The sequence below is a fragment of the Globicephala melas genome, chromosome 1 (assembly GCF_963455315.2).
Source record: "Globicephala melas chromosome 1, mGloMel1.2, whole genome shotgun sequence".
Lineage (NCBI taxonomy): Eukaryota > Metazoa > Chordata > Mammalia > Artiodactyla > Delphinidae > Globicephala > Globicephala melas.
In genome coordinates this window covers 162688144-162708424 of record NC_083314.1, presented here as the reverse complement: position 1 = coordinate 162708424, position 20281 = coordinate 162688144, and the positions used below count along the sequence as shown (strand labels likewise).

General features: G+C 48.2%; 1 protein-coding gene across 6 annotated transcripts; it reads left to right on the top strand.

Annotated features, from left to right (window-relative positions):
* Positions 1–1517: 1517 nt before the first annotated feature.
* Positions 1518–19370, top strand: TMEM39B (transmembrane protein 39B). 6 transcript variants are annotated; one of them, XM_060308621.1, is made up of 9 exons: positions 1518–1612; positions 3563–3689; positions 4201–4420; positions 5057–5140; positions 5458–5612; positions 12655–12991; positions 13900–14087; positions 17406–17526; positions 19043–19370. In XM_060308621.1, the coding sequence occupies exons 1-9, from the start codon at positions 1525–1527 to the stop codon at positions 19283–19285; spliced, it is 1563 nt and encodes a 520-aa protein (XP_060164604.1). In that variant the 5' UTR covers positions 1518–1524; the 3' UTR covers positions 19286–19370. The 6 variants fall into 6 exon arrangements, with proteins under 6 accessions (XP_060164604.1, XP_060164618.1, XP_030727000.1 ...); XM_030871140.3 differs by lacking the exon at positions 1518–1612 and adding an exon at positions 1667–1901; XM_060308627.1 differs by lacking the exon at positions 1518–1612 and adding an exon at positions 2098–2137.
* The last annotated feature ends 911 nt before the right edge of the window (positions 19371–20281 follow it).

The window sequence follows — 20281 nt, the reverse complement described above, 5'->3', positions numbered from 1 at the left end:
CTCCATATTTCCATTTGCCTAGGCTAAAAACCTCGGAGTAATCCTGATCTTCTCTTTCTTCCACACACCTATCCAAATTTGTCAACAAATCTTGTTGACTTTACCTTCAAATCCAGACTCCAACCATGTCTCATCACCTCACCCAGTCTGGTACAAACTATCAACATCTCTTGCTAAGATCACTGCCAAAGCATCCTGGTCTCCCTGATTCCACCCTTGTGCCACTACAGTCTATTCTCACAGGGCAGCTGGTGATTCTTTAAAAATGGAAGTTCAGGTGGCTTCCCTGGTGGTGCAGTGGTTAAGAATCCGCCTGCCAATGCAGGAGACAGTGGTTTGAGCCCTGCACCGGGAAGTTCCCACATGCCACGGAGCAACAAAGCCTGTGCTCCACAACTACTAAGTCTGTGCGCCTAGAGCCTGTGCTCTGCGACAAGAGAAGCCACCGCAATGAGAAGCCCGCACATGGCAATGGAGACCCAATGCAGCCAATAATTAATTAATTAATTAATTAATTTTAAAAATGGATGTACAAACCCTCCACTAGCTCCCACCTCATTCAGAGTAAAAGCCACAGGTCCATTCCTTCTCATGTCTGACTCTCATGTCTATTCCATTCCAAGCCACACTGGCCTCCTTGCTGTTTCTTAAACACACCAGGCATGCTTGTACCTGAGGGCCCTTCCAATGACTTTTCCCCTCTGCCTGGACTGCCCGCTTTCTCCAGACATCTGCAGCACTGACTCACTCATTTCCTTCAAGTGTTTGTTCAAAAGTCACCTTCTCAATGAAGCCTACTGACTACCCTGTTTAAAATTGCAACCTCCCATCCCCCTTTCCTGTTTTCCTCCACAGTAATCATTCCCTTCTAACATACTGCAGAATTTACTAATTTTTTTATCCATCTCCTCCCATTTAACTGTAAGCTCTGAATATCTATTAATTAAATATCTACTAAATCATTTAATTAACTGACTATTGTTGTCTATTATGTACCAAAGACTGTGCTAAGTAACGGAGGTACCAGACGATTGAGACGTCTTATAGGTCTTATGAGGGAAGAAATCATAACGGTTGCTAGTAGCAGCTCATTTATCGAGTGCTTCCTCTGTGTTAAGTGCTTGCCATATATCATAATAGTAATGACAGCGAACATTAATTACAACAGACTCTGAAAAAAACAAAAACAGACTCTGTTCTACATGCATTATTTCACCTTATAGGCCACCAAGGCCTATAAGGTGAATATTACCAGTAAAGAGCAAGAAACAGGATTTCAAGTCTTGGAACTGGCAGAATCAGGAATTGAACTAAGGTGGTGGAAGACGGATAGGGTCAGATGTGATAAATAATTAGGACTTAGGGTCAGCAATACTAGGTGGAAGATTGGATGTGGGGGTAGAAGGAAATGGGGAAATAACTCCCAGGTTTTGATTGGGGTGGACCTAAGAGCAATAAGGCCAAAGTGAAAAGATGAAAGCCCAACTTGGGACGCGATGAGTTTGAGGCGCCGGAGGAACACTCATGGATGCAGGAACCGAGAGGCTATTCCGGCCCCCTCCCTCGGCCCTGAAGAGGTGCTGGGAGAAGGCACGCAAGGTAAGAGAAGAAGGTGAGTTCCCCTCCCTCTCGGGCTTTTCAGCAGCATCTGCAGGAAACGCGTGGGTGACCGCGAGACAAAGAGCGCGCGGGACTGCCTTGGTCCGAGCGGCCCCTTTAAGAAGCGCGCCCCCAGCTTCTAGCCCGCCTTGTATGCAAATTTGGCGGCGAGGCGGGAGCGCGCAGCTGATACCAGGGGACTGGGCTGCGGCGGTTAGTCCTCTCCCGGCCGCCGTCGCCTCCGACATATTGCCCGCTGGAGCTGCGGCGGCGAAGCGGAGAGCGCCGGGGGGAGGAGATGGGTGAGCGGCGCGGGTCCAACTCGGCCCGGGAACGGGCGGGCTCGGGGGTTAGGACGGCCAAGCTGCTAATTGCTCCCCCACGCGGACAGGATCCCGGCGAGGGGAGGGGGAGGGGATGTGGGCGTAGAGGGACCCCGCCCCCTCCTGTCGTTTTGCGGGTGGGGCTTCTGTTGTGGGGGCGGGACATCGGAGCGGTGGGAGGGGCTTCCAAATGCGGAGGCTCCCTGGGGGCTTTGGTGAGGACCCAGTCTTCTGGGCTAGAGTGGGCCGAGGCTTAACGGCGGGCGCGGCCTTAGTACTAAGGGCGGAGCTCCTGAGCTGTAGGCCCCGGTGCAGTGGCAAACTTTCTGGGCAGTAGGGGCTTTGTACTGGTGAGGTGGGCCTGGAAGGAGACCTCCCAGAAGAAGGGAGCCCACTCTGGAGCGAGGCTTCTGGGCAGAGAGAGCTTTTATTGGCTTGTGGGCGGGTTTTATGAGCTGACAATTGTGTGTAGGCGGGGCTTCTGGGTTGAGGGGCTTTATGTGGGTGCAGAGCTTCTAAACAGAGGAGAGTGGGTGTGGGCAGAGCATCTGGACTGAGGGTGCCTGTGTGGGATTTTCTAAGCCAGGTACAGTAGTACATGAACAGAGCTTTGGGGCTGGGGGCTGTTTGGGGCAGAGCTCCCGGACAAGAACTTTTCCGAGACATGTGGGAAAAACTTACAGGCTGAGAAGCTAGGGCAAGGGGTGTGTGTGTGTGGAGGCTGCTCTGCTGCCATGAGGAGGTATGAACAAGGCTATAACTTTGACTGGGACTGGGGTGGTGCCTTGGAGCTTTGTGCAGGACTTTTGTGCAGGGTGATGCCTGGGAGCTTGGGCTAGACTGCTAAGCCTAGAAAAAGAGGTTGCAGGTCCAAGTTTTGGGTTCACAACCACACCATTCTCCCTTGACACTGTGCTCAGGCCCTGGGTCCTGACTGTGAGAGTCCAGGCTGCCCACTGAACTGGATCTTGGGTCCTGGAGAAAAAACTTCAAGGGTGCCCATAATTGTAAGCCTACAGGGAGTTGTAGTATCTGAAAGGAGCAGTGTACACCAGCGCTAAGAGCGCAGGACCCAGACCCCCAGACTACCTGTGACACAGTGTAAACTGAGTTTACCAATCTGTGGAACCTTTCCGGATTCATTCCCTCATCAGCAGTTATTGAGCACTTACTTCATGCTGGGCACTGTGGTAGGAGGAGGGGATACAGCAGTGAAAAGGACAGATCAGGATAGTGACCTCACTGGCCTTCCATTCCAGTGGGAAAGATAGACAGTAAATATGTTAACAGATGAATAAGATGAAGAGTGAATTGTGAAAAAATATAAAAATAAGATAGAGAGTTATGGGGGCAGATACTTACAAAATGGCAGGGAATGGCTCTCCAGAGAGTACAGCAAGTGCAGAAGGTAGCAATAAGCTTGGTTTGCTCAAAGAGAGAAAGGCCAGGCTGGCTGAAGCATGGGGGCGAGGCAGGGAATGGTAGGAGATAAGTTGGAAGAGGTGGGCAGGGGCCAGATCATGGGTCTCTGTAACTGAGCGACAAAATGAGACAGCAGGTAACTGGCAGCCAGTATCATTGCTGTTATCCTTGATATATGGCCTCTGGCTTGAGGATCTACCTTATGTCGAGCCCTGCAGGAGGACGAAGAGGTCCCAACAGGACATCCTACTGTCGAAATCCACTCTGTGAGCCAGGATCCTCTGGGGGCTCAGGTGGGGGCCACACTTCCAGCGCATCAGTCACCAGTGTCCGTTCCCGCACCAGGTAAACTACTTTCTGTCTCTTGTGCCTCACTGTGGGCTCTCAGGAGCAATCTGGACAAAGCTCTCCCTGACTGGGCTCTAGGGTGTGATACCCTAGATGCCAGATGGGAGCTTAAAGGGTGGGGAGCAGCAGAAAAGTCCCAGAGGGTGGTCAGTGGGACAGATGCAGTGGGACATAGTGTAATAAACCCGAAGGCCTGGATTCCAGTTACAGTTCTGCTTCTGATTTGCTGGTGGCTTGGACAAGTTGTCTCCCCTCTCTGGGCCTCCTTTTCTTTATCTGTAAAATGGACCTAATAATTCTTTCCTTCCTGGGGAATGTTGGAAAGACTGAATCAGCTTATGAATAGGAAAAGGCTCTGTCATCTCCTTTGTCTGACAGGCAGGATTAGGAGGACTCCATCCCTACCCTGAGCTGCTTTTCTGGTCCTGCTTTGCAATCCTGTGCCCCAGAAGTGCTTCTTGGTAGGGTTCTCAGGTCAGCTCCTGATGTTGTTCCCTCCCACCCCCAGGAGCAGTTCTGGGACGGGCCTCTCCAGCCCCCCACTGGCCACCCAGACGGTCGTGCCCCTGCAGCACTGCAAGATCCCCGAGCTGCCAGTCCAGGCCAGCATTCTGTTTGAGTTGCAGCTCTTCTTCTGCCAGCTCATAGCCCTCTTCGTCCACTACATCAACATCTACAAGACAGTGTGGTGGTATCCGCCCTCCCACCCGCCCTCCCACACCTCCCTGGTAGGTGCCCAGCTAGGACCCGCTGTGTGTGTGTGTGTGTGTGTGTGTGTGTGTGTGTGTGTGTGTGTGTGTGTGTGTGTGTGTGTGTGTGAGAGAGACATGTTTGGTTTTAGTTTAGCATAGCTTACGCAGAACCCTGTGTGTTTGGCCTCATGCTGGGCATGAGAGGTATAAAAAGAACAGGAAACTGATGATTCCTGAACGCTCACCCCTAGTGTGCTCAGCACCACACTACACAGTGTAATGGTAGCAGAGATGAATCTGACTCAGATTTTGTCTAAAGGAGCACAGAGTCGTAAGTCCTGTGGGGGAGGTGAGTCACAGGCATACATGGCTATTTCAAGGAGAGGAAAGAGCTCTGTGCAGAAGGAGAGGTGCAGGGGCAGGGGCATGGGTGATCAGAGCAAGAGGGCTCACACACCACTCTCTTGTCTCCAGGGACTGTCCCACTTTCCTCCTCTGGGTCCTGTTCTACTCCTCTAGGTATTTTCCTGGTCTGACTCAGCTGGAGGCCTATGAAGGTCAGAGAGTGGGGACAGTCCTGATGGAAAGGACTGGGCAGGGGGAGGTGGGTATGCGAAAAGCCCGTACATGGGCAGGGGGCCCACGTGACCCCCAGCCTCTGCCCCCTGACAGAATTTCCACCTGATCGACTTCAACTTGCTGATGGTGACCACCATTGTTCTGGGCCGCCGCTTCATTGGGTCCATCGTGAAGGAGGTGATTGGGTCCCAGAGGCTGGCTGGGGAACTCTGGGACTCCCCTTTACCCGTGGGGGTACCAAGGAGGTGTGCCCAGCCCTTCAACCCTGAGACATTTCCTTGGGGCTCCCTTTGAACTTGGTTGAAGAGTATTACATCCCATCGGCTCTTGGAGTCCTGGGCGTCGAGGGAAAGGATTCACCTTGCCAGGTTCTGCCCAGCCTGCTGCCCCACGTTTCCCCGGGCGGGATCACGGGCCATGCTGGGTGGGATTTGGGCACAGCCCCCATGACCTCCATCCAAGGCCCCATCCCGTCCTATCTCGCCCTGACCCAGGCTTCTCAGAGGGGGAAGGTCTCCCTCTTTCGCTCCATCATGCTGTTCCTCACCCGCTTCACCGTTCTCACGGCAACAGGCTGGAGTCTGTGCCGCTCCCTCATCCACCTCTTCAGGACCTACTCCTTCCTGAACCTCCTGTTCCTCTGCTATCCGTGAGTACCCCTCACTCCACCCCCTCACTGGCCAGCACCTGTTCCTGACCTCTGCCCTGAGTGTGGCTGGGCACTGGGCCCCCGTACCCAGTAGACTCACAGGCAGGCAGCAACAGTACCCTCTCACATTGTCTGACAATATCGTTCTGAGATCAGGACGATTAGCTTTCTTTTGCAGGAGCAGAAACTGAGACGGCAGGCATAATTTCCCCAAGGTGCCCTCAAGGGGGAGGTCAGAAGGGGACTCAGATCTGAGTGTATATCCCGCAGCTCCTGAGGGGGTATGCACGGGCTTCATCTTCCTCTCTCTTCCTTTCCTCTCTCTCTGGTTCTTTCTCTTTCTCTGTCTCTTTGCATATCTTAGTGTTTATGTAGTCTCTCGGTGCCTCCCCCAGGTATGTATGCTTGCAAGCACCTGGGTGCACGCATGTTTCTGTGTGGGTGTCTGTGCATGAAGCGTGTGTGTGTGTATCTTCACATGCATATCCGTATGTCTGTCTGTGTGTCTGCTTTGCTCACTCACTTCCTCCGTCTTGCCAGAACCCGGATTGTTGAGGATGGAAAGATAGTGTCTGGGAGGAGCACAGGCCTGCCCCTTTCTAGACTAGAATTGGGGAGAGCTTTGGCAAGATGTCCACTCTGGCTGTTTCTGGGGCAGGCTGCTGGCTGCCTGGGCATTAGCAGTCATTTCCCAACCCCTGGGCTTTCTGAGTCATGAACTTCCTCAGGCTGGGTCACCTCTGTTCCCTGGGAAGCTTCAGAACTGGACACTCGTCTCTCCTCTGCGTGATCAAAAGGTCACTGTCATGGTAGGAGCCAAATCACACTTGCTTTAGTTATAACTAGTTTTTAATTACAAGAGTGATACATGTGTCACGTAACAATATTAAACTTTACAGAAGCTTTTAACTTAGTAAATGGAAGTCCCACATAATCTCAGTCCTCCAGAAAACCATTATCTTGCAGCATGTCCTTCTAAATTTTTTCTGTGCAAGTACCCACACATACACATTTTTTAAAAACAGAAAAATAGGGTTAATCTCTATGAATGATAATGTATAAGTTATTACACGTTCACATAGTCATATAACTTGGATATTTTCCTATGGCAGTATATATGGGTCTGCCTCAGTTGTTTAAATGGCCTCATAATATTCCATTGAATTGACTTTTCACAATTGGTTTTGTTTGTCTTCTGTTGGTGGACTTTTGAGTTGTTTCTAGCTTTTCCCTATTGGAAACAATGAGGCAGGGAACATTCTTTTGCATACATCTTTGCACACTTGTCCAAAATTTCTGTGCAACAGATTCCCAGAAGTAGAATTATTGCACCAAAAGCTATGTTTTACATTTTTGATAGATATCAACAAATGGCCCTCCAAGGTTGTACTGATTAGAAATGTCAACAGTTGCCTTAATTTGACACTTTCTGGTGACTACTCAGACATCACCCAGTGTTCATATTTTGCTTTATTTTATATTATTTAATCTTTAAATTTTTATTAATATAAGACACGTATATCATAAAAAAATCAAATTCAATAGTGCTAAAAAACTTGATGATGGGAATTCTCTGGTGGTCCAATGGTTAGGACTCCGTGCTTTCACTGCTGAGGGTGTGGGTTCAATCCCTAGTCAGGGATCTAAGATCCCACGAGGTGTGGTGTGGCCAAAAGAAAAAAAAAAGCTTATGATGAGAAACAGCCTTTAACCCCACCCTCCAGATTTTTAGTCCCACTTCTCAAAAGCAACCTCTTTTACTGTTTCTGGTTTTAAGTGTTCCCTGAGTTACCTCCATAATTTTAATATCCTTATGCTTTTGTTTATTTCTTTACACATTTATTTATTGATTTTATAATTGGGTAATAGGTTCACATCATTAAAACTGAAAAACAGATAAAAGAGCGTAGAATGAAAAATTCTTCCCTTGACTCCTGTCTCCCAGCTACCCAGTTTTCCTTCCACTCTTAGAAGGAAGGGAACCTAACCACCACGAGGTAACCGCCATGTTTCTGGTTTCTTATATATCCTGGAAATGAATGTTCTGTGCATATGCAAGCATACCACACACACACACACACACACGTACACACGCACACATGCACATATACATTGATTCCCTGCATTGACAGATGAAGATTTACTTCACCTTCTATCCGTACTGTTCCTAGTATTTGATAATTGTTATTATTTTTAATTTTCTGTTGGGCCTCTTTTTCAATAATATGAGTATGCCTGTGTTTTTTATTCCATCAACAATAGTCAGTGTCTTAATCCCTTTTATGTAAGAACATAATATTAGGAACCCTGTCCATTGGCTTTTCCTCCCCTCTTCCTCCTATCACTTCCTGGCAGCTGTACTCTTATATTGTCATGCTTGACATTCACATTCTCCTATATAGCCACATTTAAGTCTTCCATTCTTTGTCTAAGGCTAATTCTAAAAATTAAAAACCAATAAGTGGCCTTGATATTATTGTGAATATGAAAATATTATTCACTGCAGGACCAAGTAGTGTGCATAGATGATATTCCTTCTCTATATTTACTGAATTATAATCTTGGGCCTCTTAAAAAAAGAATGTTCCTAGTGTCAAGGTCAAATGGTTTCTCTTTTCTGATATTCCATCAATTGCTTAAAACCATGCCACATTTTAGTTTGCTTCATATTTAGATTGTAACTTTCTTATATAGCTTTTTATTTTTCTTGGAGTTTCTAATTGCCTTTCTTTTTTCTTGTTGACAAAAGAATGATGGGCCTTCAACATATCCTCAAGTTTATCCAGCCTGTCAGTCATACTACCTGTTGCCTGGAGTCCATTTTTCCGTCCAAAGACATCCCTCCTGGAGCCCTCCATCCTCCTGCTCCAGTCTGGAGTGGTTGCTCTTTAAGCCTGCTATACAGCTCTCAGCCTGGGACTTCCTTTCCTGCCCTCCTGGGTTGGATCCACTGTTTCTTGGATCCCGTGTCTTCTTCTTTCTTGGTTTTCTCCCTTATTTTGCTGGAGTGCATTATGAGGTAATTTTCTTAACAAGGGGTATATGGGAGGTATATACAGTCTTAGTCCTTGCATGTCTGAAAATGTCTTTATTCTGCCCTCATACTTGATTGATGGTTCGGCCAAATGTCGATTTCTAAGTTCAAATTCATATTCTCTCAGAATTTTGAAGATGTTGCTCCATTGTGTCTAGCATCCAGTGTTTCTAATGAGAAGTCTGATGCTAGTTTGATTCCAGTTACTTTGTGGACCACTTGTTTTTTCCTTTCTGAAAGCTTTTGGGAGCATTCTGTTTATCTTTTGATTATTTGAAATTTCACAAGAATGTGTCTGATATGGAACTTTTGTCATTCATCTTATCAGTACTCTAGGACTTTTTTAACCTGGAGATTTGTGTATTTCTTCAGGTCAGGGAAATTTTCTTCTATTATTTCTTTGATAATGTCTTCCCTTCCATTTTTTCTGTTCTCTCTGGGACTTCTCTGCGTCGGATGGTAGACCTCATAGATTGGTCATCTGTTTCTCTTATATTTTCCCTCATACTTTTCATCTTTCTCCCTTTCTTCCTATCCCTCCATCCCTCCCTCCCCTCTTTCTTTCTCTCTCTGACTCTGTCTCTCTCTTTCTCTATCTATCTTTTTCTCTTTCTTTTTACTTTATCTTTAGGGGGATCTTCTCAACTTCATCTTCCAGCTTTTTTATTGAGATTTTTTTCAGCAATCATATTTTTCATCTCTAAGTCCTCTTTCTGGATTTCTGATTGTTCTTTTTTTTTTTTTAATTTTATTTAATTTTTATTTTTGGCTGCATTGGGTCTTTGTTGCTGTGTACTGGCTTTCTCTGGTTGTGTCGAGCAGGGGCTACTCTTCATTGTGGTGCACAGGCTTCTCATTGCAGTGACTTCTCTTGTTGTGGAGCACGGGCTCTAAGAGCACGAGCTTCAGTAGTTGTAGCATGCGGGGTCAGTAGTTGTGGCACACGGGCTTAGTTGCTCCGCGGCATGTGGGATCTTCCCGGACCAGGGCTCGAACCCGTGTCCCCTGCATTGGCAGGGGGATTCTTAACCACTGCGCCACCAGGGAAGCCCCTCTGATTGTTCTTTTCTCATAGCATTCTGTTCTTGTTTTAAAGATCTCTTACATTCCCTCAATTTTGTCTTTCCCCTAGGTCAATTTTTCTGTTTCATGCTGCTAATTTTCTAAGTGTAGTTAGTTTCTTTGGTTGTCTGTTTGCATTTAAGAGTGGAGGACTGAGTGGCTTGGAATGCATTTTCTCTCCGTCTGCCATTGTATACGTGAATGGGAGGTTTGACTGGGAATTCTAAGTATGTGGGCAGGGCACACTGACTGGTAGACTTTGCTTTAGGAAGAGTGAGTGAGGTGCTAATTGTCAAGCTGTGTGCACCCATAGACCAGAAAGCGGAGGGGGGTATCACTGTAGGGTGCCCCCATTGGAGACCTCAGTTCTCCTCAGTTTATTCAGTTTCTTTAGAGAAGAATCTTTCAGGGCAGATTGTGTCAGGTTTGTAGGAGAATAAAGGAAGTGACTCATAAATGAATACAGATCTGTGTTTAATCCCATTTGTTCAGCCCTGCTTCTCACTTCTACCCTCTATCAAATGTGCCCACTTCAAGCCAGTATCTCTTGGGTCACTCTGGGCAGACAAGCTCCTACCCCCATTGTAACCCTCTCATGGCACATTCTAGACCTACGCTATCCAGTTTAGTAACTTCTAGCTGCCTATTGTTATTAAACATTTGAAATAGGCTAGTTTTAACTGAAATGTGCTGTTAGTGTAAAATGTACACTGGATTCTGAAGACTTAGTACAAAAAAAGAAAGTAAAATATCTCATTCATAAATAATGATTATATATTGAAACGATAATATTTTGCCTATATTGGGTTAAGTAAAATAGAGTATTAAAATTAATTTCTTCTTTTTTTAATGCGGCTACTAGAAAATTTTTAATTACATGTGTGACTCTCATATTTCTATTGGACTGCGCTACTCTAGATGAATGACCTCCTCATCTGTCAACATGTTTCCATCTGCTGTGTAAATTTGTCAGAATCACTTATGTACTGATAACCCTCACTCCCATTCTCTTTGCTGATATGGATTTATTTTCTACTTTTATTTATTTATTTTCTACATTGATACTGTCACATCTAGGATGGAGAGGATGAAAGAGGATCTGCCGTCTTGCATGTGAAGTTGTTTCTAACTTGTGACGTGTCAGAGCAGCTACTCACTGTTATCAAATAATTTAATTGTATCGGCAGTCCTTCTTAGTGGGAAAGCCAAGAAGATTCTTAAGTACTTGTCCTTAAGGTTGAGTCTGAAGCCCTTGTATGTTCATGTAGGTGCCCCACGCCCTCATTCCCACCAAGTGCCCTGAAGAGTGTTTTGGGAATCCCATTTCAGTGTTCTTTTCTGTCCCACAGAATCATTGACCTCTTTCTTTCCTAAACAAAATTGTATTGATCTACTTTAGGCCAGACACCATGCTGGGCATTGTTGCAAAGATTAAAAGAGAGTATTTATAAAAGCACTAGCATAATGCCTGACTGAGCGTAGAGAATCAGTACAAGCTAGGTAACTTAAGGCAAGTTAAGGAAACTGAGGCTCCTAGAGATTATATAACTTGCCCTAAATCACAGCATTAGTAAGTGGCAGAGCTGGGATTTTAATCCTAGCCTATTTGACCCCAAAGGTTATGCTCTTGACCAGAATTCTCTAAGTTATCTTACTTGAACCTTACCCTAGGAGAAGTGGAAGCATTCCCATTCTATAGGCCAGAAAGCAAAAACCCAAAGAGGCTAATTATATGAGTGCCCAAGAACACGCATATATCCCTTCCTGGAAGTTCAGAATAAAGAAAGAGAACATTACTATAGATAAGAAAATGTAGCATTCTCACTGGGTCTGGCTCCTGGCAGCAGCCCAGGACCCTCCTGGAGCTATGTCTGAGAGCCTGGGGAAATTGAGAGGCCCTAAGCTAAAACGAGGAATGCCTGTCAAGAGCACCTATCGTGACGTTCCATGTACTGTGCTTGGCACTTACCCACTTTAATGATCTACTCTTCTGGGCTATGGGTCTGTCTAGTTTTCTCCTTAAATGATATCAGCCACACACACTATCTCTTAACTAATTAGCTCCAGCCCTGACCTACGGGTACTCCTCAGGGGAAGTGGTTTGTACTGTTCAAGGGCCCATTTCAGTGCCTGGCACATAATAGACACACAATAAATATTGTTCCTGAACTGTCCTCCTCTGCAAGCTACAGAGCTGCCCCCATGTGCACCCATGACAATGTCTACCTCTCCTTTGTGGTACCATGTATATTTTCTTTTTTTTTTTTTAACATCTTTATTGGGGTATAATTGCTTTACAATGGTGTGTTAGTTTCTGCTTTATAACAAAGTGAATCAGTTATACATATACATATGTTCCCATATCTCTTCCCCATGTATGTTTTCAATTAATGAATTACTTGTAGTATTTGCTGAGTATCTGTCTTTATCACCGGTGCCAGACAGATCTGGATTTGAATCCCAGCTCTACTACTTCCTTACTAGTTGTGTGAGCTTTCGGAATCCACTCCACCTGTCTGAGTCAAAGCTTCCTCAGCTGAAAAGGGCACAAACTAACAGTACGTAACACAGAGTTAAGAGAAACAAAAGAAGAGAATGCATGTAAAGCACTTAGTACAGTATCTGGAGCACTGGTTGTGCCCAGTGAATGTGGACTGTTAAGATTACTGCTGGGCAGCAGTAGTCTGTGAGGGCCGGGACTCGTGTCTTGCTTCCTACTGTATACCTGCCGCTCAGCACAATGCTTGGCATGCACTTAGTGCTAATACATGGGTTGAATGACTGATCATTGGCTGGGAGGCTGGATGGCTAGAGGGACCGGTAGAGTCTCCCCTCTGAACAGCCAGGAGAGCTAAAGCCCAGGAGGAAAGAAGATTCCCTTGGTGGTTAAGAGTTGGGATCCTGGCCCTTGCGCAGGCCTGCCCTCACCACTGTCTTCCCCAGCAGGTTTGGGATGTACATTCCGTTCCTGCAGCTGAACTGTGACCTCCGCAAGACAAACCTCTTCAGCCACATGGCCTCCATGGGTCCCCGGGAGGCGGTCAGTGGCCTGGCACGGAGCCGGGACTACCTGCTGACACTGCGGGAGACGTGGAAGCAGCACACGCGGCAGCTGTACGGCCCGGACGCCATGCCCACCCACGCCTGCTGCCTGTCGCCCAGCCTCATCCGCAGTGAGGTGGAGTTCCTCAAGATGGACTTCAACTGGCGCATGAAGGAGGTGCTGGTCAGCTCCATGCTGAGCGCCTATTACGTGGCCTTTGTGCCTGTTTGGTTCGTGAAGGTGCGTAGCTTGACCCAGGGAGGAAAGGGGCCTCACCCTGCTGCCTGCCCCCCAGGAGCCCTCTTGCTCGCATAAATAACTCTGCTGCTCTTGATGAGATTCCCATATGTGCTCTTGAGGGCCAGAGTGACTCCTGCCTTCATTTTAGAGTGGAAAAAACAAGGCTCGCTGAATGCACGTGGCCCGCACGAGGTCCCCCAGCCAGCGAGGGGGACATGGCATTGTTGTTTGTAATACTTGGTAACGGAAGGCGGTGACTTGGTGTTTCAGTGTGGCGGTTTTGGCACAGGCATGTCACGGTGTCCTGCTTTGTCATTAAGTTCGAAAGGCAGGACTCATCCAGATCTGAGTGACTCCAAAGGCCTGTGCTCTCTCTCTGGCTTGTATGGCCATGTGGGAAGGTACCTCCCCAGCTGGCTTGACACATTTCTCTGAGGATGGGCTGCACTGAATGATTGGGGGTTGAGAGGACTTCATGTCCGTTGGGCACCTACAACCTGCTAGAGCTTTGATGTGTATTATAATCCTCCTCACGCCTCTCAGAGGTGGTTACTCTCATCCTCATTTAACAGATGAGGAAGCTAGCCCAGAGAAGTGAAATGACTTGCCCAAGGTCACATAGTGACTAAGCAGCAGAGCCAAGATTTGAACTCATTTCTGTTGAACCCCAGAGCCTGTTCTCTGGCTCAGAGTGGGAATAATTTTTCTTTGTAGAAAACTGAGTAGTGGGCATAGGGTTTAAGCCCATGATCAAGCCACCTTTGTTAGGTGTTCAGTCCTTCGTCTCAGGCCACCCCGAGGTCTCTCTAGGGCTGTCTTGATCTCCGAGACAGATGGAATCAGGGATGGGGGAGGGAGTGAGGCCGTTATGGGTGTCCAAGGTCTCACCCACCTCCCGCTGCCCCCAGAACACACATTACTATGACAAGCGCTGGTCCTGCGAGCTCTTCCTGCTGGTGTCCATCAGCACCTCGGTGATCCTCATGCAGCACCTGCTGCCTGCCAGCTACTGCGACCTGCTGCATAAGGCCGCTGCCCACCTGGGCTGCTGGCAGAAGGTGGACCCAGCACTGTGCTCCAATGTACTGCAGCACCCGTGAGTCTGCCCTTCTCTGCTCGACCCCAGCCCCCCCTGGTCAGTGTCTGGAGTCACTCACCTCCCTGCTCATCAACTCATTCATTCGATCAGCAAATAGTTATTGAGCATGTCTTGTATGCTAGGCCTTGTGGCCAGAGTGGGATATGGCAGGGCCCAGGAAGGACATGTCTCCTGTCCTTGGGTAACTTGCAGTGTCTTGAAGATGGGAGGAAGGCAGGTGGTAAATTCATAGACTCATTGACTTTCTCATTCACTGACTTAGGTACTTGCTTATTGGCTGATTTGCTCATGCATTCACTTATTGCTTCCCTCCTTCCACTCACTCATCCATCCAATCATTGGCTAATCTACTCTTTCAGAAAGCATTTACTTCTACCTAAGCTGTCCCAGGCCTGGTGCTGTGTATTGGACAAAGGAGCTTGGACTTTGACCTATAGGCAGAGGGGAGCTCTGGAGGGTTTTGAACAGTGGAGGGACCCATTCCAAGGTGTGCCTTAGAAACATCAGTCTGGTAACAGGGTATGGTGCTGTGTTAGTTGATGACATACCCTGGCCAGGGAAGAAAAGCCACAGGGAGGAAATGGCTAAGACGAGACCCCTTGAGGAGTTACAGTCTGGTGCGGGTGATAGCCGTGTACACAAAGAGTTAGGATGAGTGGGGTGAGAAAGGCCCAGCTGCGGGATGGCATTGCACTCAGAGCAGAGGCAGAAGTCACCCTGCTCAGGAGCCCTGAGGGGCTGGGCTGTCCTCCCCTCAGCCTGACCCATCCTTCCTGGTGCCTAGCATTTCTACAGCCCTTCATCACCGTCTTTTTACCCCGGTTATGCTAATTTTCCTGCCTGTATTCCCCCATTAGACTGGAAGCTCCTCAAGGCTGGGACCATCTCTGAATCACATCTGAGTCTTGGGCCCAGCACAAGGCCCAGCCGAGAAGAGGCCCCTAGGACAGGTTTGTAGGGGTAGGCGCACAGAGATGCAAAGGCAGGCCGCAGAGGCCAAGCCTCCTGATGTTGGCCCTCCATGCCAGTCAGGGTCCCTCTCAGGCTCTGTCCAGGTGGTCCAGAGAGTGGATGGATATTGCCAAATGGGCTGAAGTGGGGCTTGGCTTAGCCTAAGGCTCTGAGGGCAGGGGAGAGTAGAAAGAGAGTACATGGCTGAATATGAGGATAAACCTGCCCATGGCTCACCATGGTCTTCAGGTAAGATCCAGGCTCCTTCACGTGGCTTCCCATGATGAACTGACTCCTACCAGCCTTTCTGCTTTGTCTCTTCCCATGCCCCAACTCATACTCTGCTCTAGCCAGACCCAACCTCTTCGGATCCTCCAATTCTGTATGTTCTTTTTTTTTTTTTTTGGCTGCATTTGGTCTTCGTTGCTGCGCACGGGCTTTCTCTAGTTGTGGCGAGCGGGGGCTACTCTTTGTTGTGGTGCTCGGGCTTCCCATTACAGTGGTTCCTCTTGTTGCAGAGCATGGGCTCTAAGCACACAGGCTTCAGTAGTTGTGGCTCGCGGGCTCTAGAGTGCAGGCACAGTAGTTGTGGTGCATGGGCTCAGTAGTTGTGGCGCATGGGCTCAGTAGTTGTGGCACACGGCCTTAGCTGCTCCACGGCATGTGGGATCTTCCCGGCCCAGGGATCGAACCCGTTTCCCCTGCATTGACAGGCGGATTCTTAACCACTGCGCCACCAGGGAGGTCCCTATATGTACTTTTGTATGCAGGCTTTTGCCTATGATGCATGTTTTGCGTGGAGTGACCTTTCCAATTTTCTTTTCCTGTTTAATTCCTATTCATCGTTTAGCACTTTGCGTCCTCCAGGAACACTTTCCTGACCACCCAGGATAGGTTCAGTGTCCCTGCCCTGCCTGTGCTCCTCCTCTGCTGTGTTTGCTTAGTTACTTGCCTGTCATTCCAAGACTAAAGCTCCTGGAGGTCAGGGTCCTTGTCTGTCAAGCCCTCGGCCATCTCCTCACTCCTGGCAAATGCCTGGCTTGTGATAGGTCCAACAGCAAATTTTTTGTGTTTTTTGTATGTGAGCTTTTTTTAAGGTAGAATTTCCATACAGTGAAATTCACAGATCTTGAAGTGTACAATTCCTTGAGTTTTGATAAAGACATACACACCCATGTAACCCTTCCCCCATCAAGATACAGAACATTTCCAGCCCCTCGGAAAATTTCCTTATGGCCCTTCCCAATGACCCCCTCCCCCTGGCAACCATCTTTTCATTTCATTTCACTTCACCATAGGTTAGTTTTGCCTATTCTACAGCTTCATGTAAATTAAATCATACAGTAGACATTCTTCTTGGGTCCAGCTTCTTTCATTCAGCATATTGTTTGTGAGGTTCATCCATGTTGTTGCGTATGACATGGTAACTGTTTTTTACATGAAGGAATCAACAGGACAGGAGCATGAGATTGAGCTTCTTGTGGACAGTTATTCTCAGTCCTCTGGCCCAGGACCCTTAGATTTCCTGGGAGATCTCAAAGAACAATGGAAGAGAATTCACTGGTCCCACAACCTTATTCACATGCTCTCTGGGGCGCCTCTGTGCCAAGCCTTGTGGCATGCTCCGAGGACACAGAAATGAACTGGACACCATGCCTTCCCCTTCAGTGCTCCCAGACTAGTGAGGGATACAGGGAAATAAATAAGTGACAACACATTGGGGAAAGTGGACCGGTAGCAGGAGATTCAGGGAACATTTAAAAGATGCTGAACTCTGTGGGATAAGGCATCTGGAAGAGCAGCCCAGCTGGAGCGAGCACCTTATGAAGAGACAGGAGCAGTGCTGGAGGAACTAGAGGCAGTTCTGGGTGGCTTGAGCAGGTGCTATGTGGTGGGGGTCATGGAAGGCCACACTGGGACTCGGAGGCCATAACACATTGTTGGGGACTTGACTCCAGGGGCACCGGAAAGCCTTCAAAGGGTTTTGAGGAGAGACTAGTCAGGCTTGGCTTGGTGTTTCACAGAGACCACTCGGGCAGCTGTGTGGTGGACTGCTGGGAGGCTAGAGGTGAGACTGATGGGAGGCTAGATGAAGAAAATGACCCCAGGGAGGGAAAAGGGTTTTCTTGAAATCCCTCAGAGACATGAATGTCAGCCCTAAACCTTCCGACTCCCAGTGCAGTGAATTTCTTACAGTTACCCATTTTACAGAAAAGGCAACTAAGACGCAGAAAAGGAAAGTCATTGTGTCTAAGTGATAGAAATGGGAGTAGAGCCCTGGTGGTCACCCCATGCTCAGTCTTCTCACATCCCCTTGTGTGGGTGAGCTGGGCGTAAGGGAGTTTTGTCGGGCTGTGCCTCCAGGTGGACTGAAGAATGCATGTGGCCACAGGGCGTGCTGGTGAAGCACAGCAAGAACGTCTACAAAGCAGTGGGCCACTACAACGTGGCCATCCCCTCCGACGTCTCCCACTTCCGCTTCCACGTGAGTCTCCTCCCCTGGGAAGGAGGGGTGGGGCCTGATCTAGAGGGCAGGAGGATCAGCGGGGCAGGAAGGCGATGTCATAGCAAGAGGCGGCTATTTTCAATATTTCCCAAATCCAAAAGAAGACAATGCACATGTGCAGCCCAAGGACAGCCATACAAATGATCCCTTCATAACTGTAGCTCACTTGGTACCAGATCTTTGAAAACATTGGGTGGAGGTAGAAAAGATGATACAACAAAAGGAGGGGTTGTTGGTGGTGAAAATAATTACACTCGTCATTCCTTACTGTGTGCCAGGCACTGTGGTAAACACTTCCCATGCACCCTCCCATTCAGTCTTCACCAGAACCTTGTGTATGAAAGAAATACCAGGGCTGTCCTGGTTTTCAGGTACTGAAATCAGCTTAGAGAGTTTAACTTGTACCAAGGGTGCCTTCCTGGGAAACTTGGGAACTAATGGTAATGGCTCATGGACTCAGTACTATGGAAAGGGCTGCTCAAAATCATCTGGGCTGGTGGTTTCCATTTTATTTACTTATTTTACTGTCAAAATCCTTTTTTCCAACTCAGTCAAACTGAAGTTCAGTATATAGGACTTCATGGCGCTGCTCTGTTTGAAAGGGTTGGAACTCCCCTCACTTCCTGCTTACCACTGTGGTAGCCCCTAAAAGACCTCCTGGAACCTGGGGCTCTGAGGAACACGGTTTGAGAAATCATTGATCTGGGCTAACCTCTTCTTTTCCCAGTAGAGAAACCTGAGGTTCAGGCAGGGAAGGGACTTGCCCAAGGTCCTGCAGCCTGTCAGGTGCAGAGCTGAGCCTGGCGTGCTGGTCTCTCAGACTCCTGTTTCCTGGCACTTCTCCTGCCATCCTATAATCAGCTCTTGAGGTTTAGGTACCTTGGCCCCTGCAGAATCAAGATCCCTGGACATCGATCATTCTTTTAAACTGACCAGAAAAATTTTCTTAGTCTCTACACTCTACCTTGCCCTGTAGACACCAGGTAAGAGTGATGTGTCTCCGTGTCCCCTGGAAGCTTCCGGCCTAGCGGGGGATGCTACACATGAAATAGTAAATGACTCAGGCTGTAGAGTCTATAATAACTTTCCATGCCTCTGTCATAAGATTCTACTTTGTTCAGGCCTGACAGTACCCAGGAAGTCACGTATAATAAGGTGTTGGTTTTCGACCAGCAAAAGTTTGAGAGAACAAGCAGGACTTCTCAAGAAAAGCTTCTGGGAGGAGGTGGAAGTTGATCCGGATCTTTTTTTTGTTTTTTTTGATCCGGATCTTAAACAGCTTCTGTGGGAAGCAGTAGTCTTGACAGAAGGAACACCACAAACAAAGGCAGAGAGATGGCAAGGTCCACGCCCAACCCTACGAAGTCTTCCTCCCCACCCAACTCTGCATGGGGCCCAAGAACTTGACCCCTTCACTGGCCTACCCAGAACCCCCTTCCAAGAGGCAGGTTTCTGGAGCCCACTTTCCAGTCCATGCCTACTCTTTCCTGGGCAGTTCTTTTTCAGCAAACCCCTGCGGATCCTCAACATCCTTTTGCTGCTGGAGGGCGCTGTCATCGTCTACCAGCTGTACTCCTTAATGTCCTCTGATAAGTGGCACCAGACCATCTCACTGGCACTCATCCTCTTCAGCAACTACTACGCCTTCTTCAAGCTGCTGCGAGACCGCCTGGTATTGGGCAAGGCCTACTCGTACTCGGTCAACCCCCAGAGGGACCTAGACCACCGGTTCTCCTGAGCCCCAGGGCGACCCAGGGACAGCATCCAGGCTTCAGCCAGGGGCTCCCTGGGAATCGGCTGTTGGGGAGGGATGGGTGGGGGGCAAAAAAAAAAAACAAAAACAGACAAAAAAAATCCACCAGAGCTTTGTATTTTTGTTACATACTGTTTTTCTTTGATAATTGATGTGATTATGAGGAGAAAAAAAAAGTCCTATTTTTATACTCCCAATAAGCCTGTGTCCTGTATTTCTTTCTCCTTTTCTTGCCTGTCAGGCAGAGAGCAGAGGTGTGGGATTCTTGGCCAGGACACCCCATGTGTGGCTTCTGGGGCCCCTGTGAGCTCTGCCTTCTCCGGTGGAGAAAAGATGAGACACCCGAGGTCACCGTAGCATGGTAGCTGCTGCTGGCTGAATGCTCACTGTGTGCCAGAGGCTGTTCTACATGTATGACAGGCCTTGTCTTAATCCAGTTTTTATGACAGCCCTAGGAGGTAGGTGCTGTCACTCCTATAGATGAAAACAGGAGCTCAGGGAGCTATGTATCATGACTTGCCCAAGGTAACACAGCTAGGAAGTGGTAGCGCTGGGTCCCAAAACCCTCTGAAAGATAACACTACTATCCCAGCAGAATGTGATGTACTGATTCCCAGCACGCAGTCACTGAGACCCTGCTCTGTGTCAGATGCCGAGGTAGATGGTGAAGATGCCAAGACACAGAAACAAACAAGTCACTACACTGGGAGGGGTATAACAGTTACAAGGTACAGAATAGCACAGGGGAGAGAACATTTAATGCTCTCTGGACTTCTTGGAGGAGGGGATAGTCTGAGTTGTATCGGCCACTTCCTAGGTGGACAAGAGGGGGTAAAGGCGCTTCAAGCCGAGCAGTAGCATCCTGGGGTATTTGGAGAAGGTAAGCAGAAAGTGGTTCCTAGAGCAAGAAAGATAAGGAAAGTTGCGGGGAGGTGGGCTGGATCTGGAAAGGTCTGCAGGGACTGGATCAGGGAGGACCCA

What these genes read in the sequence shown, in the direction of transcription:
- TMEM39B (XM_060308621.1), top strand. Translation starts at nt 1,525, where the DNA reads ATGGATGCAGGAACCGAGAGGCTATTCCGGCCCCCTCCCTCGGCCCTG. An exon ending in TTGGGTCCATCGTGAAGGAG is followed by an intron (nt 5,141 to 5,457) that starts GTGATTGGGTCC and finishes GCCCTGACCCAG; the next exon opens with GCTTCTCAGAGGGGGAAGGT. An exon ending in TCCAATGTACTGCAGCACCC is followed by an intron (nt 14,088 to 17,405) that starts GTGAGTCTGCCC and finishes CTGTGCCTCCAG; the next exon opens with GTGGACTGAAGAATGCATGT.